The sequence below is a fragment of the Dromiciops gliroides genome, chromosome 4 (assembly GCF_019393635.1).
Source record: "Dromiciops gliroides isolate mDroGli1 chromosome 4, mDroGli1.pri, whole genome shotgun sequence".
Classification (NCBI taxonomy): domain Eukaryota; kingdom Metazoa; phylum Chordata; class Mammalia; order Microbiotheria; family Microbiotheriidae; genus Dromiciops; species Dromiciops gliroides.
In genome coordinates, this window is record NC_057864.1 from 183,646,739 (window position 1) to 183,659,482 (window position 12,744).

The window sequence follows — 12,744 nt, forward strand, 5'->3', positions numbered from 1 at the left end:
AACTTTGAGGAAAACAGTTTTAGTTGAATGATAAGGTGGAAGCCAGAGTCTGAGGAGAGAAAAATGAGAGGAAAGGAAGTAGAGGACCCTTCTCACAGTAAATATTTGCTTTAAAAATGTTTATTTTAGGGGGTGCAGTGGATAAAGCACTGGCCTGGATTCAGGAGGACCTGAGTTCAAATCCAACATCAGATACTTGACACTTACTAGCTGTGTGACCCCGGGAAAGTCACTTAACCCTCGTTGCCCCACCAAAAATAATAATAAAATGTTTATTTTGTTTGTAATTGTTGTGGTCAAACACTTAAGGTTAGTTGATGCCTTGGGTCGGGAGGCTGAAATCTGAAATCTTCTGACTCTCCAAACAGGGCTTTTCTCACTCAGCCTGTTTCCTCTGTAAGGAGGCAAATCCTTTTGATGACTCATTATCTGGGCTGGCCTATTAACTACACACTTTTTGCAACCTATGACTACCCCTGATTGTCTGCAATGAAGGGGATCCAGCCTCTTCATCAGATTTAGAGCTAACAGACCTTCGGGAATACATAGTCTAAATCCTTCCTTTTATACATGAGGAAACTGAGAAAGTGACTTGCCCAAGGTCACATGGGCATTAACTAGCAAAGATGACCCTGGAACCAACCCAGGGCCCCTGACTCCAAATACAGTATTCTTCCTTCTATTCCGTTTTACTCTCCCTTAGCTAGTCTGTTAGTTTTGTGACCTTGGACAACCAGTTCACCTGTCTAGGCTTCGGTTTCATCTGTAAAATGGAGAGAATATTATCTGAGGATCAGTAGAAGTCACGCATGTAAAATGCACTGGAAACAGAAAAAAGTATTTTAATTGTAAACATCAGCTTTTTCTGTGATTGTTTAGGTTCTACATCTCCAGAGAAGACGATCTCGACCGTGACGTAAGCGAACCTGTGGTTCAGGAGGCAGATCCCCAGCTGGAGAGGGTGGCTGGGGAGTAACTATTGAGTCAAGGTGTGACTTCGTGGACCGGCTGGGACCAGGCATGGAGAACTACAACTCCTAAGAGGCCACGGGCCAGGCGCCTACAGATGACGTCACAGGCGTCGCAGGCAGGTGACGCGCCAAATTCTGCCAGCGGGGTTGCTGCTGTCGCTCTTACCGCTGTCGCCGCTGGTAGTTACTACTGTTCAAAGAAGACACGGCCCCCGGCCACCTCCAGCCCGCCGCCCCGGGCTCCTCGACCGTCTGACCCTGAGTGGTGAGGTGAGGCAGGGCAGGAGCTGGAGGGGACTGGAGAGACAGGGGGCAGTTGGTTGAGAGGGAGCTAGGGTGTCTGGGGTCCGGGCTGGGGGGAGCAGGACCTTAGCTCGAGGATGGGGCAGGATGTGTGTGCGCATGTTAAGGTGGGGGGGTCAGACGAAAGGGGGTTCGGGGGGGCCCCAAGGGGGAGTTCAGAGGAGGGGGTGTGCGCATGTGCAAGGGGGGAGTCAAAAGGGGGGGTCAGAGGAGGGGTATGCGCATGTGCAAAAGGGGTCAAGTGGGGAGGGGGACTGCAAGGGAGGGGTCAGGGGAGGGGGCGTGCGCATGTATAAGAGGGGAATAAAGGATGGGGAGGGGTATGTGCGCATGTTTAAGGGGTTGGGGGGGCGTGTATATGTGTAAAGAAGAGGTCAGAGAAGAGGGGTGGGGGTCGGGGGGTGTTGTTATGTGTAAAGGGGGCGTGCTCCTGTATGGTAGGTCAGAGGAAAGAGTGTTCGGGAGGGGGTGTGCGCATGTGTAAGGGGTCAGGCGGGGGGCGTGTGTATGTGTAAAGGAGGGGTCAGAGAAGAGGGGTGGGGGTTTAGGAGGGGGGGTGTTACGTGTAAAGGGGCGGTCAGAAGACTGGGTGTAGGTAAGGGGGCATGGGCTTGTATGGGGAGGCTCAGAGGAGAGGGTGTCAGGGGAGGGGGCATGCGATTGTGTGTGAAGGGGTTGAAGAGAGGCGGGGGTCAGGGGAGAAGGTTGTGGACACTTTATGGAAGGGCCTGAGAAAGGGGGCGCCGTGTTGTTAGGGCTGAAGGGTTTACGCTTATGTGTATGAGGGACTAGGATGAGGAGTCAAGAGGAGAGGGGTTAATAGGCCTGCTTATGAGGGGTCATGGAGATGGAGTCATGCTTGGGAGAGATGATTATGATCCTGTGTATTGGGGAGAATCGAAGAGAAAGATCGTGTGCATGGCGTGGAGAGATGATGGTTTGTTTGCTCCCGTATACGTGTGATCGGAGAGATGGGTGATGGGAGCGAGGGTTTGTTTATGGGGGGGACTGGGAAGGAGGGGTCAGCTGAGGGGGACAGTTTGCCTGTGTATATAGGTGGGTTTCTGTGTGTAGGGGTTCGCGGGGGCGGGGTGGGGAGAAGGCTCATCTGGACGGTGGGGAAATGTCCGGTTAGACGGAAGGGGAATCGGGACAGTGGAACTGAGGGGAGCAGGGATACTATGGAAAAAGCGAAGGGAGTGGGCTCTTTGGGTGATAAAGGCTTGGCTACCTAGGGGTCAGGGTGAGTGGAACAGTTAGCGCAGACTGATTGAGGGGCTGGAGTTTGGAAGGAAGTGCAAGATCGGGACTTGAGGTGGTGGGCCTGAGTTGTAGAGCTCTGTCCTGCCGTGCGGTTGTGGTGGGGCGGTCCTAGCTCAGAAATCCCCAATTTTAGTTGAAAACTCCTCCTCCTTCTCTTGCCTCTCTCCGCCCCAACTCCTCCCCCTACCTCTAGCTGTGTACTGAAGCAGCTGCCTCCCCTAGTCTGAGAGGAAGGGCCTCCGAGGTGAGTCGAGAGGGGACTAAGCTCGGGAATGGGTAAAACCGAGGCGGGGGAGGGGGCGGGAGCGGGAGTTACTTGGCGAGGAGTCACATTTCCTCACTTGGGTCTGAATCCCCCCCCCCCCCCCGAAAGAGGAGACGGGTTATTTTAAAGGCTGTTTCTCAGCTTCTCTGGGGGTATATGGAGGAATTGTGTGTAGAGGGGAGAGGGGTCGCAGGGTCAAGGCTACCAAACGACAGGCATCTCACCCTGGTACCAGGTTGGATGTCCAGCAAGGAAAAGCTGTATGTTTGGGGGAGGGTTGTCTGGCAAGGGATTGGTTAACACAACCGCTCCAGGCTGTAGTCTGGCACAGATCAGGTTATGAAAGCAAAATGAAGGAGCCCCAGGCACCAGAACTTCTCTGCCTCAGCTGACAGGGGGGGACTCTCTGCAGGCTCCCTTTCACCCTAAGCCTTAGAGACCTGGCTGGTGGTCTCCAGGAGTAGTTGGGCTCCAGGAGTGGGAAACATTACTAGACTGTCATTTCATTTATGGGAATTGGCAAGCCTTTTAACAGCAGGTGTGCATGTAAGTTCCCTGACTCCTTTGCCCGTCGGTCTGTTTTTCTCTTCTCCTGGGGCTCCTGGTGGTTTCTGCCCTCCCATATCTGTTACCTCCATATTGCATTTGAGACTTTCATTGAGCTACCCAATGTGGATTTAACTGGGAACTGGGTAACAGCTGGAATGGGAGTCATTGCTACTGCTCACTGCTCTCTGCTCTCTCCTTTTCCTCTCCCTGCTGTTTAGTCAGTCAACAGGTGCTTTCTGTGCACCAGGGGCTATGCCAAGCACTGGAAAGAAAATGCAAAGATTGTCATTACCCTAATGAAGTTTACATTTTAATGGGGAAGACAGTAGGTCCCTATATAGGTCCATACTAGATACGTACAAAGTAGATGGAAGATCCCATGGAGGGGAAGTTGCTAGCAGCTGGAGGGCCTGGAAAAGGCTTCCCGAGGAGGTGGTATTTGAGCCGAGTCTTGAAGGAAGTTCTGCATTCTGAGAGGGAGGGAGGAGGAGGAAGAGCATTCCAGACATGGGGGAACAGCCAGTACAAGGGCACGGGGATGGAAGATGGTGTCTCTCGTGTGTAGCAAGTGCACCCTGCCGTGTGGCTGAATCGTTGAGGGGGTCATGTGGAAGAAGACTGGGAAAGAGGAAAGGAACCAGGTGGTGAAGAGCTCTATGCCCAGCAGAAGAGTTCGTATTTGATCCTAGTGGGAGCCACTAGTGTAGGAGGAATGGGAAAGGGGAAGATAGTTTTGTTATTTAGCACTTGGGCAGCTCTGTTGAGGACTGATGGATTGGAGGCTCTGGCTTGAGACAGAGTGTTTAGGAGGCTGTTGTAATAGTTTAGGTGGGAGATGATGAGGGAACGAAGGTGGCAGCTGTGTGAGTAGAGAGAGCGGGGTGTGTGTGTGTGTGTGTGTGTGTGTGTGAGAGAGAGAGAGAGATGTTATGGAGAGAGAAAGGACAAAATTTAGCAACTGATTGTATCTGCGGAGGGAGTGAGAATGAGTGGAGGATGACACTTAGATTGTGAATTGGGTTTCCCGGAAGGATAGTGATGCCATAGGCAAAAGAGGAGACTAAAGAAGAGGGGTAGGCTGGAGTGGGGTAGGAGCATGGGGAGTGTGTGTGGGGGGGATAATGAGTTGTATTTTAGACATGGTAAGTTAGGATTCAGGACCAGGACTCAGAAGATAGACTAGGATTGGATATGAGGATCTGGCAGTTATCTGCATAAAGATGGTAATTGAACTCATGGCAGATGACACCAACAAGTCAGAGTATAGAGGGAGAAGAGAAGAGAGCTCAGGATTGAGTCTCAAAGTATACCCACTTAGTGGCTGTGACATGAATGAAGAGCTAGCAGAGGAGACTTAGAAGTGGACAGGCAACCTAGAGGTGAAAAAAGTATCCAGAAGAGGGGTTGATCAACAGTGTCAAATACTGCAAGAGAAATCTAGAAGGATCAGGCTTGAGAGGAGGCCATTAGATTTGGCTAGAACTTTGAAGAGAGCAGTTTCAGTTAAATGATGAGTTTGGAAGCTAGATTGCTGAGGGTTTGTTTGGGGTGGGGGAGGGGGGGAAGAGCCAGTGTAGACAGAGTGTAGATGGCTTTTTCAAAGAGTTTAACTGGGGTGGCTAGGTGGCGCAGTGGATAAAGCACTGGCCCTGGATTCAGGAGTTCCTGAGTTCAAATCCGGCCTCAGACACTTAACACTTATTAGCCGTGTGACCCTGGGCAAGTCACTTAACCCCATTGTCCGTAAAATTAAAAAAAAAAAGTTTAACTGAGAAAGTAAAGAGAGTCTCAAGACTATAGCTGGCAAAAATGGTTGGATCAAGTGAGAGTCAAGTTGTTGTTTTTTAAGGATTCAAGAAACTTGGATGTGTTTTGTAGGCAACAGGGAAGGAGTTAGGAGAGATAGAAGATTAGAGTGAACAAGGAGATAATGGAAGTGGAAAAGGGGATGGGGTCAGGGGTTCATCTTGAAAGCTTGGCTTTAGGAAGAAGGACCAATTCTTCAGAGACTGAAGATAGTAGTCTTTGTATGGATCCTGAAGTTCTGTGGATCAAGAATGAGTCTTGGCCCTATTTCTAAGTATCCTGAGGACTGTTGGTGTTCCTGTCATGCTTTAGGTGTGTGTGTGGTGTCTCCCTAGACTAATGGCATTATTAGAGTCCTAGAGTAGAGGGGATTCCTTCCCCTTCCAGTTTCTCATTGTTATTAGAACTTGGTGGCTCTTTTCTTCCCAATTACTGGAGGAGGCTACATTTTATCCTCCATCATACTTGAGGTCCTAGGATCACACAGCAGTAATGACCAGGCAGTGAATGGGTGAATCACATTCAGAACTCTAAAGGTAACAGGAATTAGTGACTCCCTGGATACGGGTTCTTATGAATCAAACTGCCCCAGAAGCACCTTGTCTGGGGAATAACACACACCTTCACCTCTATTCTACCCTCCCATTCCTGTGCCTGAGCCAGTAAACAACTGAGCTACCTCCAGTTTTCTAGCTCCTTGTATTCTTGTTTGACTTAATTACCAGGTTTAATAGGCTATAGTGATTAGTCCCCCTGGAAGCTTAACCTATCCATGTTTCACTCTGGGGTCAGATTTCCTTGGACTTTGTAACCCCATGTGGATGTGTGTTTGTTACAGAGAATGAAGGTTTCTCTTGAGATCTTAAAGCCTTAAGCTTGGGAAAGTGACATGTGTTAGGAGAAGGTTTGCCCTAAATGTCTTAGGAAATTTAGAGGCTGGGACCCGAGATATCTGGCTCCTAATCATGTAGGAATTCTGGGCAAAGGTAGACTGCTTCCTAGAGCTGATCAGTTCTGTTGGATGAAGAACTGGGGCAAGTTCACACTTGGACTGTGTGGTTGGGATGATATTTCTTGGAGGCACCTTCCTTGTCTCCCTATATCCTCAAGAGATATGAGACCATTGCTTTAGGAAAAAAACCTTTATGGTCTCTCCAGTCACCCCCAAGGTGTCAAACGGGCTGTGCTGTCAGCCTCTTCCTTCCTGAGTAATCAGTCAAGGCTCTGCTAGCAGGGTAGGGGTGGGGGGGTGGGGAGATGGAGATGGAGATGGAGATGCTATCTGCTTTCCTCCTCTACCAGGATGCTAGGGTTATCAGGGAAGCAAGAACAGCCAAGCTCCAGGCAAGAGAGTCTCCCTGGAGACTTTAATGGATGGAAAACAAATGACAGGCTCTATGAGGTGAACCAGGACTAGAGAGAAGGGGTCAGGGCAAATGAAGAAGAAAGTCTTCCAGTGGAGACCTGGCAAAGGGTGGAACCTGAAAAGAAGTACTTTTCTGGGTGCTTGGCACAGGATGAAGCAGTCTGAGCAAGACTGAGGGGAAGGGCGAGGCCCACAGCCCAGGAGTTAGGAGGTGCTTAGAAAGGGCACAGACTGGAAAAGTCACTTCAGTTATATGGGGGGGAGAGTGAATTCTGCATGTTTCACTACTTCTTCAAACACGTTTAAACAAAAACCTCCACTAAAAAAAAAGAGAGGGGCAGCTAGGTGGCGCAGTGGATAGAGCACCGGCCTTGGAGTCAGGAGGACCTGAGTTCAAATCTGGCCTCAGACACTTAAAACACTTACTGGCTGTGTGACCCTGGGCAAGTCACTTAACCCCAATTGCCTCACCAAAAAAAAAAAAAGAAGAAGAAGAAAAAGAGGGTCTTTCTCTTGCCTTCAACCCTTAGCCCCTCCAGGAAGTAAGCTGGCTGCCCACTTCTAGATGAACTGACTCTTGATTTTTTCTGACTCCTGTGTCAGTAGAATAGCCTGGGAAGCAGAACTTGTTAGGCTCCCACAAGTGGATGTGGACAAGACAAATGGTGTGAAAATTTGCCACCTCCTCCTCTTTCTTCTTAGGATAGGAGAGGCAAGCCAGAATAAAGCTGGGGGCGGGGGGGGGGGGTGGTATCGAAAGGCAGAAGTGTTGCAGTGGATGGCTTTGGGTTCTGGATGTGGGTCAGCCCCAGGTACAGGAAGAAGGTTGGTGGGCACGGCCAGGAAGCCTCCTTTCTTTTATGCTTTGGATTAGGGATGTTGGCAGTGGTAGCGATGGGCGGGGGGCTTTCTTGGAGTCTTGGCCTCAGAGTTGGTGGCATCCAGAGGATTTCTTTAAAGGGAGATGGCACAGCTAGAGGGGCTGGCCAGTACAACTCCCCATCTGGGTCTCCCGGCTCATGGGGTAGAGAGGCAGGAGCAGGGACCCATTGGAGATCACCTTTGCCTTGCTGATCTCTTAACCCTACATTAACCTTCTGTGGTGGGAGCAGCCTGCATTTATCAGTTTGGGGGATGGCTTGTAAAGAAGTTACTAGCAAGGGACATTGCTGCTGCTGCTGGCCCCTCCAGGTCCTCCTCCCACTCTTCCTTCTGATCCTGTATCCCGGGGGTGGGAGTTGGGACTGGGGAGGAGAAGAAAGGAGGCACAGGTTGTCCCCTGAGATACAGGGACAGCCTTGAAGTTGGGGTTCCCGTTGTGCTGCCATCAGAACAGTTGAGGTGGAGATTAGGGGAAGAGGGAGGGTTCTTAGGGTGTCCTTGGCCCTCTGGCAAGGGTAATTTCTTTTCCTTCTGCAGTTTTAGAAAGAAAGAATTATTTCCTTTCTGATGGCCAGGGGTGGGGGAGTGTTGGGGTGGGGGAGGTGTAGGGGGGTGGTGGCAGGCATGGAGAACTACAGTTTTCCTTTGTAGGTTCCTGCTATATTCTATTCCTGATTCCTCCTCTGCCTGTGGGGAGAGGTCAGAGGACTTGGGAATGACATTTCCAGCTGCTTCTGGCTCCCTGGCTTCCCAAAGGAGTAGTCCCAGTGGGGAGGGGGCGGGGTTGAGTGTGGGGGATGTTTATCTCTCTCTGGCAGCATGGAGCTGAGTCCATATTGATTTCTCTCTTATTTCCTTCCGAGGTTTCGATATTAACCAGGGGAATAGAAGGGAGTCTCTGGCAGGGGCAGGGAAGAACCTTTTCTGCTACCCTTTTGGGGGGACAGTCTGGATCTTTGGGGAGTGGAAGACAGGGTACTCCAGCCTCCTCCGTCTCCTCTGGAGAACTTAGGAGCCTTGAGCTGGGAAAGCCCAGAGCAAATGTGTGAGTCTGTGTCTGCCTCCAAACCCCTATGTCCTGCTGGTTTCAGAACGGTGGCCCCAGGGGCGGCACGATGAATGTGGGCACGGCGCACAGTGAGGTCAACCCCAACACGAGGGTGATGAACAGTCGGGGCATCTGGCTCTCATATGTGCTGGCCATCGGTCTCCTCCACGTTGTGCTGCTCAGTATTCCTTTTGTCAGCGTCCCAGTCGTCTGGACCCTCACCAACCTCATCCACAACATGGTGAGGATCCTTCCTCTGTCCTAGTTCTTAGCCCCTGACTACACTGGTTGTACTCCTGGTTGGCTCAAGGATAATGACTATCGCAGAGGTGCAGGTGATCGGGCTATGATATCCAGCCGGTATTTTCTTACCTACTGCTAACCAAGTGACTGACTGGGTCCTGATTTGGCTCTTATGGTATTTGGGGCTGTCTCCTCAGCTCCTTATCTTTAAGTATTTTCTCCCCCCAGGCCCACAGCTGTACAGATTCCCAGGAGAGATTTGGTTTTTTTTTTTCTTTGTGGGGCAATGAGGGTCAAGTGACCTGCTTAGGGTCACACAGCTAATAAGTGTCAAGTGTCTGAGGCTGGATTTGAACTCAAGTCCTCCTGAATTCAGGGCCAGTGCTTTATCCACTGTGCCAGTTCTCTCTCCCCTCCCCCCCCCCCCCGAGAGATTTGTGATAAAAACAAGTGTATAGGGATGGCAACAGAAAACGAGAAAGCCATTGAAAGCTGTGCTGATGGCCAGGAAGAATGTCTGTAACCCAGGAGTCCCTGGCTCTTGGCCCTGTGTTGGGCCCTTTCCCCCCACAACTTTTTATCAGTTGTTTTCTCGGGCTAGAATCTGTGTCTATTCTCCCTTTTTGATTCCCCGCTTCTCTGGCCATACCTCACTAGCCTAACCCAGTGAACCAGATTTAATTTGATAGCATACATTGGGGGGCTTAGAGCTCTCCTCATTTTGAAAGTGATCAGGACAGGAGCCTATCTCTCCTTGATCCCTGGGGGAGGATGCTCCCCAGCCAGCATCAGGGAGGTCCAGACCAGGCCGTCTCCCTTGGGCCTTCAGTGCTCATGCTGCTGCCCTGTGTCCTTGTGCACTGTGACCTGAGCCTTGGCTGTACTCCCCTGCCCTCTTCCCCAGACATGGAGTCATTCTCTAGGTTCTGGATCCTGGTCATATAGTCTCTGCCCTTTGGCCTTGAGCCCTCTGCCTAGCCCTGGCAGAAGGAATGAGCTCCTGATCTCATGGCCTTCTTCCCTGATTGTTTTTAGTTCATGGGGGGGGGGGGAAAGGGGGGTCATTAACTCCTTTCCCATGTGGGATCTCTAAGTGGCTCTGATACAAGTCCCCTTCCTCCAGGGTATGTACATCTTTCTACATACAGTAAAAGGAACACCCTTTGAGACGCCTGACCAGGGTAAAGCGAGGCTGCTTACTCACTGGGAACAGATGGACTATGGTGTCCAGTTCACAGCCTCCCGCAAGTTCCTGACCATCACACCTATCATACTGTGAGTGCCCAGGGTGTGGGATTGGTGGGTAGTGGTGCCTTAGACATAGCTAGGGCAGCTCATCTAAAGAGGAAGCTCTTTTGGAGCTGGCGTGACATAGTTCCTTTTCCCTTCTGCTGTTTTAGCTCAGTAATGGGCCCTGGGAGAAGAGGTAGGGAGCCCCTTTTGAAAGATTGAGGGACTGGGACAGAGGCCTCACTGTTCATTAGACTCCTCCTCCTAGAGTAGGACTCTATTTTCTGGGCCATCACCATTGACCTCTTATGAGATCAACTCACGGGCCAAGAGGAGGTAAGAAGGGGATGTATACAAGGGACAGTGTACCTTGAGGGGCTCTCAGCAGCCACTAGGGATTTGGGGGCCTTGCCCTCCTCACTAACAATTCAGAAATCCAGTCACCTTTTGTTCACCTTCTTTCCTCTCAGGGAGTGAAGGACACTCTCATTATATCTTATACCTCTCATTCTTTTTCCCAATCAGGTATTTCCTAACCAGCTTCTATACCAAGTATGACCAGCTCCACTTCATCCTCAACACAGTGTCTCTGATGAGTGTACTGATCCCCAAGCTGCCTCAGCTCCACGGTGTCCGGATTTTTGGGATTAATAAGTACTGAGGGCCCAGGCCCTTCCTTACCCTGCCCTAGGGGAATCTGCGGAGATGAAGATGAAGGGGACCTCCATGCAGGTGCCCAGAGACTGGTGTTGAGCCTGTGGGCCTAGTTAAAGCTCTCTCTTCCCCCTATTTCCCCTTACCCCCTCCCCCCCCAGTAGTCAAAATGGAGTAGCCTTTAGTGGGGTTAGAGAGGGGGGTTCTCCCCTGTTCCCCCCTCCCCTCTCAGTGGCTTTGTCCCCTTTTTGATTTTTCCCATTTGGATAGAGAATAAATGTGGGAGGGGTTGTGTGGTACTTCAGTGAGCCCAGCTACTTGGGCTGAGGAGGGACAGAGGATGTTGGGAAACCCCATTCATTCACTGTAACTCTGGCCAATGCACTTTAACCCCCCCTTGGCAGGGGGCAGAGGGAATGGTACAGCCTCTAGATTATATTTCACTTTAATTCTCTTGGTTGACACTCAGTGGGTGAGTGTGTATGTGTGTGTGTGTGTGTGTGTGTGTGTGTGTGTGTGTGTGTGTGTGTGTGTGAGAGTGTGAGAGAGAGAGAGAGAGAGAGAAACATGGATGAGTCTATGCATGCGATTCTACCTTTCATGGCAGAACAATGTCTGTCTATCCACCAAGTCCATTAGGTACACAGAAAATTAAGGAAAAGGCACTTGGGAGTGGGAAAGGTACTGTGTGAATGAGGAAGGAATCAGGGGTAGGTTGGTCCCCAAAGTGGGAGCCTAAGGCTCTGGGTAGGACTAGGGGCAGTGTATGTGTGGAGGGGGTCAAGGAGGTCAGGAGGGCAAGTAGTGAAGAGTTACAAGTGGAGGCTCCTTTTCTCGGTTCTCGAGCCAGTTTTGAGAGGGAAAGGCCCAGAGAACTCATCTGCTGAAGATGGGGTAGGGAGGTGAAGGGACAAGGTTGAGCCTGTCACCTTTGTTAGTAGCTCATCATTGGGGCCATAGTGTTGAGGCAGAGGGAGACGTGAGACTTCAAAGGACTGGTGCTGTCACCTACTGATGAGGGCCATGGAGTGTGCTGAGCACATAGAGGCCGCCCTGAGCTGATTTCCTCTGAAATATAGCTACTGCCTTTGGAAATTAAGTAGGGTGTTGAGAGGCAGACGTGTAGCCTCTGGTTGGGTACTAGAAGAATGCACTCCCCTCGGTCAGCCTACCTTTCCTCACCTCCCTTCTAGCACCGCTTGGCCTCAGACCAGGTCCCTCTGCGCATACGCTGTAGGTTGCAAGGATGGCTGGGCGCATTGTTGGTTGATGAGCCCCTTATTTTTCCTGCTCTTGAGAGCATCTGTCATTGGAGCTGGCACTCTTCAGGTGGACACGGCCTACTGCCCCAGAGCTTCTCTTCATGGTAGCGAGGCCACTGAGAGGAGGAAAGAGTTGGGGCTCAGGAGGAAATTAAGAAGTTTTACTTTGGAGAGAAAGGGGAAGAAAGAGAGCATGAGTGCATGTGTGCGCATGTGCACAACAAGATAACCATGTGTTGTGAGACACCTTCTGGTTCCTCCCCAAAGTGTGAGGGAAGAGGGGTGCTCACTATGCCTTGTTCTCTCCCTCCTGTTCCCCCTTCCTCACAGCCCCCACCCCATGTATTATAGGGAACTTTCAACTTAAAACCTTTCTAAGAGTGTGAATAGGATTTTTACTCCCTCTTTGTACAGTATTCTGAAAGAAGCAAATAAAAGGCAGTGTGTTCCTGTCCTCCACTTTCTTTGTCTCTGCATCCTCTCGATGGGGGTGGGTGTTCGGTGTTTGGGATGGGGAATAGGTGGGGCATGGGCCAAGTCTTACCTAAATTTTGTAACTTCACCACCTAACACAGTGCTCAGCACAGATCTTCCAATGCCTGGGGATTGAGAAGTTTACTTCTTCAGTTGCCTCCATCTTGGGCAGTGCCACCACCAGCCGCTGAGGGCCCCAGAGCAAACCCAGGAACTCACTGTGGGCAGAACTAAGCTTTGGAGTCTGAGAATTTTCAGTTAACTACCAGGTGGTGTCCATCTTTCTCTCCTTGGCCATACTCCACCAGAAAACTTACTCAGGAGGTCATCTTTTGGTGGCAGTGGAGGCAGAGATGGATGACCTGAAATATGGAGACCATACCCTTCTCCACAATACAAACTCCAATTCCCACCCCACTGTGACAACT

General features: G+C 50.7%; 1 protein-coding gene across 2 annotated transcripts; it reads left to right on the top strand.

Annotated features, from left to right (window-relative positions):
- The first annotated feature begins 1,083 nt into the window (after positions 1–1,083).
- ORMDL3 (ORMDL sphingolipid biosynthesis regulator 3) lies at positions 1,084–12,301 on the top strand. Of its 2 annotated transcripts, none has more exons than XM_044001598.1 (4): positions 1,084–1,241; positions 8,497–8,694; positions 9,820–9,971; positions 10,452–12,301. In XM_044001598.1, the coding sequence occupies exons 2-4, from the start codon at positions 8,521–8,523 to the stop codon at positions 10,585–10,587; spliced, it is 462 nt and encodes a 153-aa protein (XP_043857533.1). In that variant the 5' UTR covers positions 1,084–1,241; positions 8,497–8,520; the 3' UTR covers positions 10,588–12,301. The 2 variants fall into 2 exon arrangements, with proteins under 2 accessions (XP_043857533.1, XP_043857532.1); XM_044001597.1 differs by lacking the exon at positions 1,084–1,241 and adding an exon at positions 2,618–2,781.
- Positions 12,302–12,744: the final 443 nt, after the last annotated feature.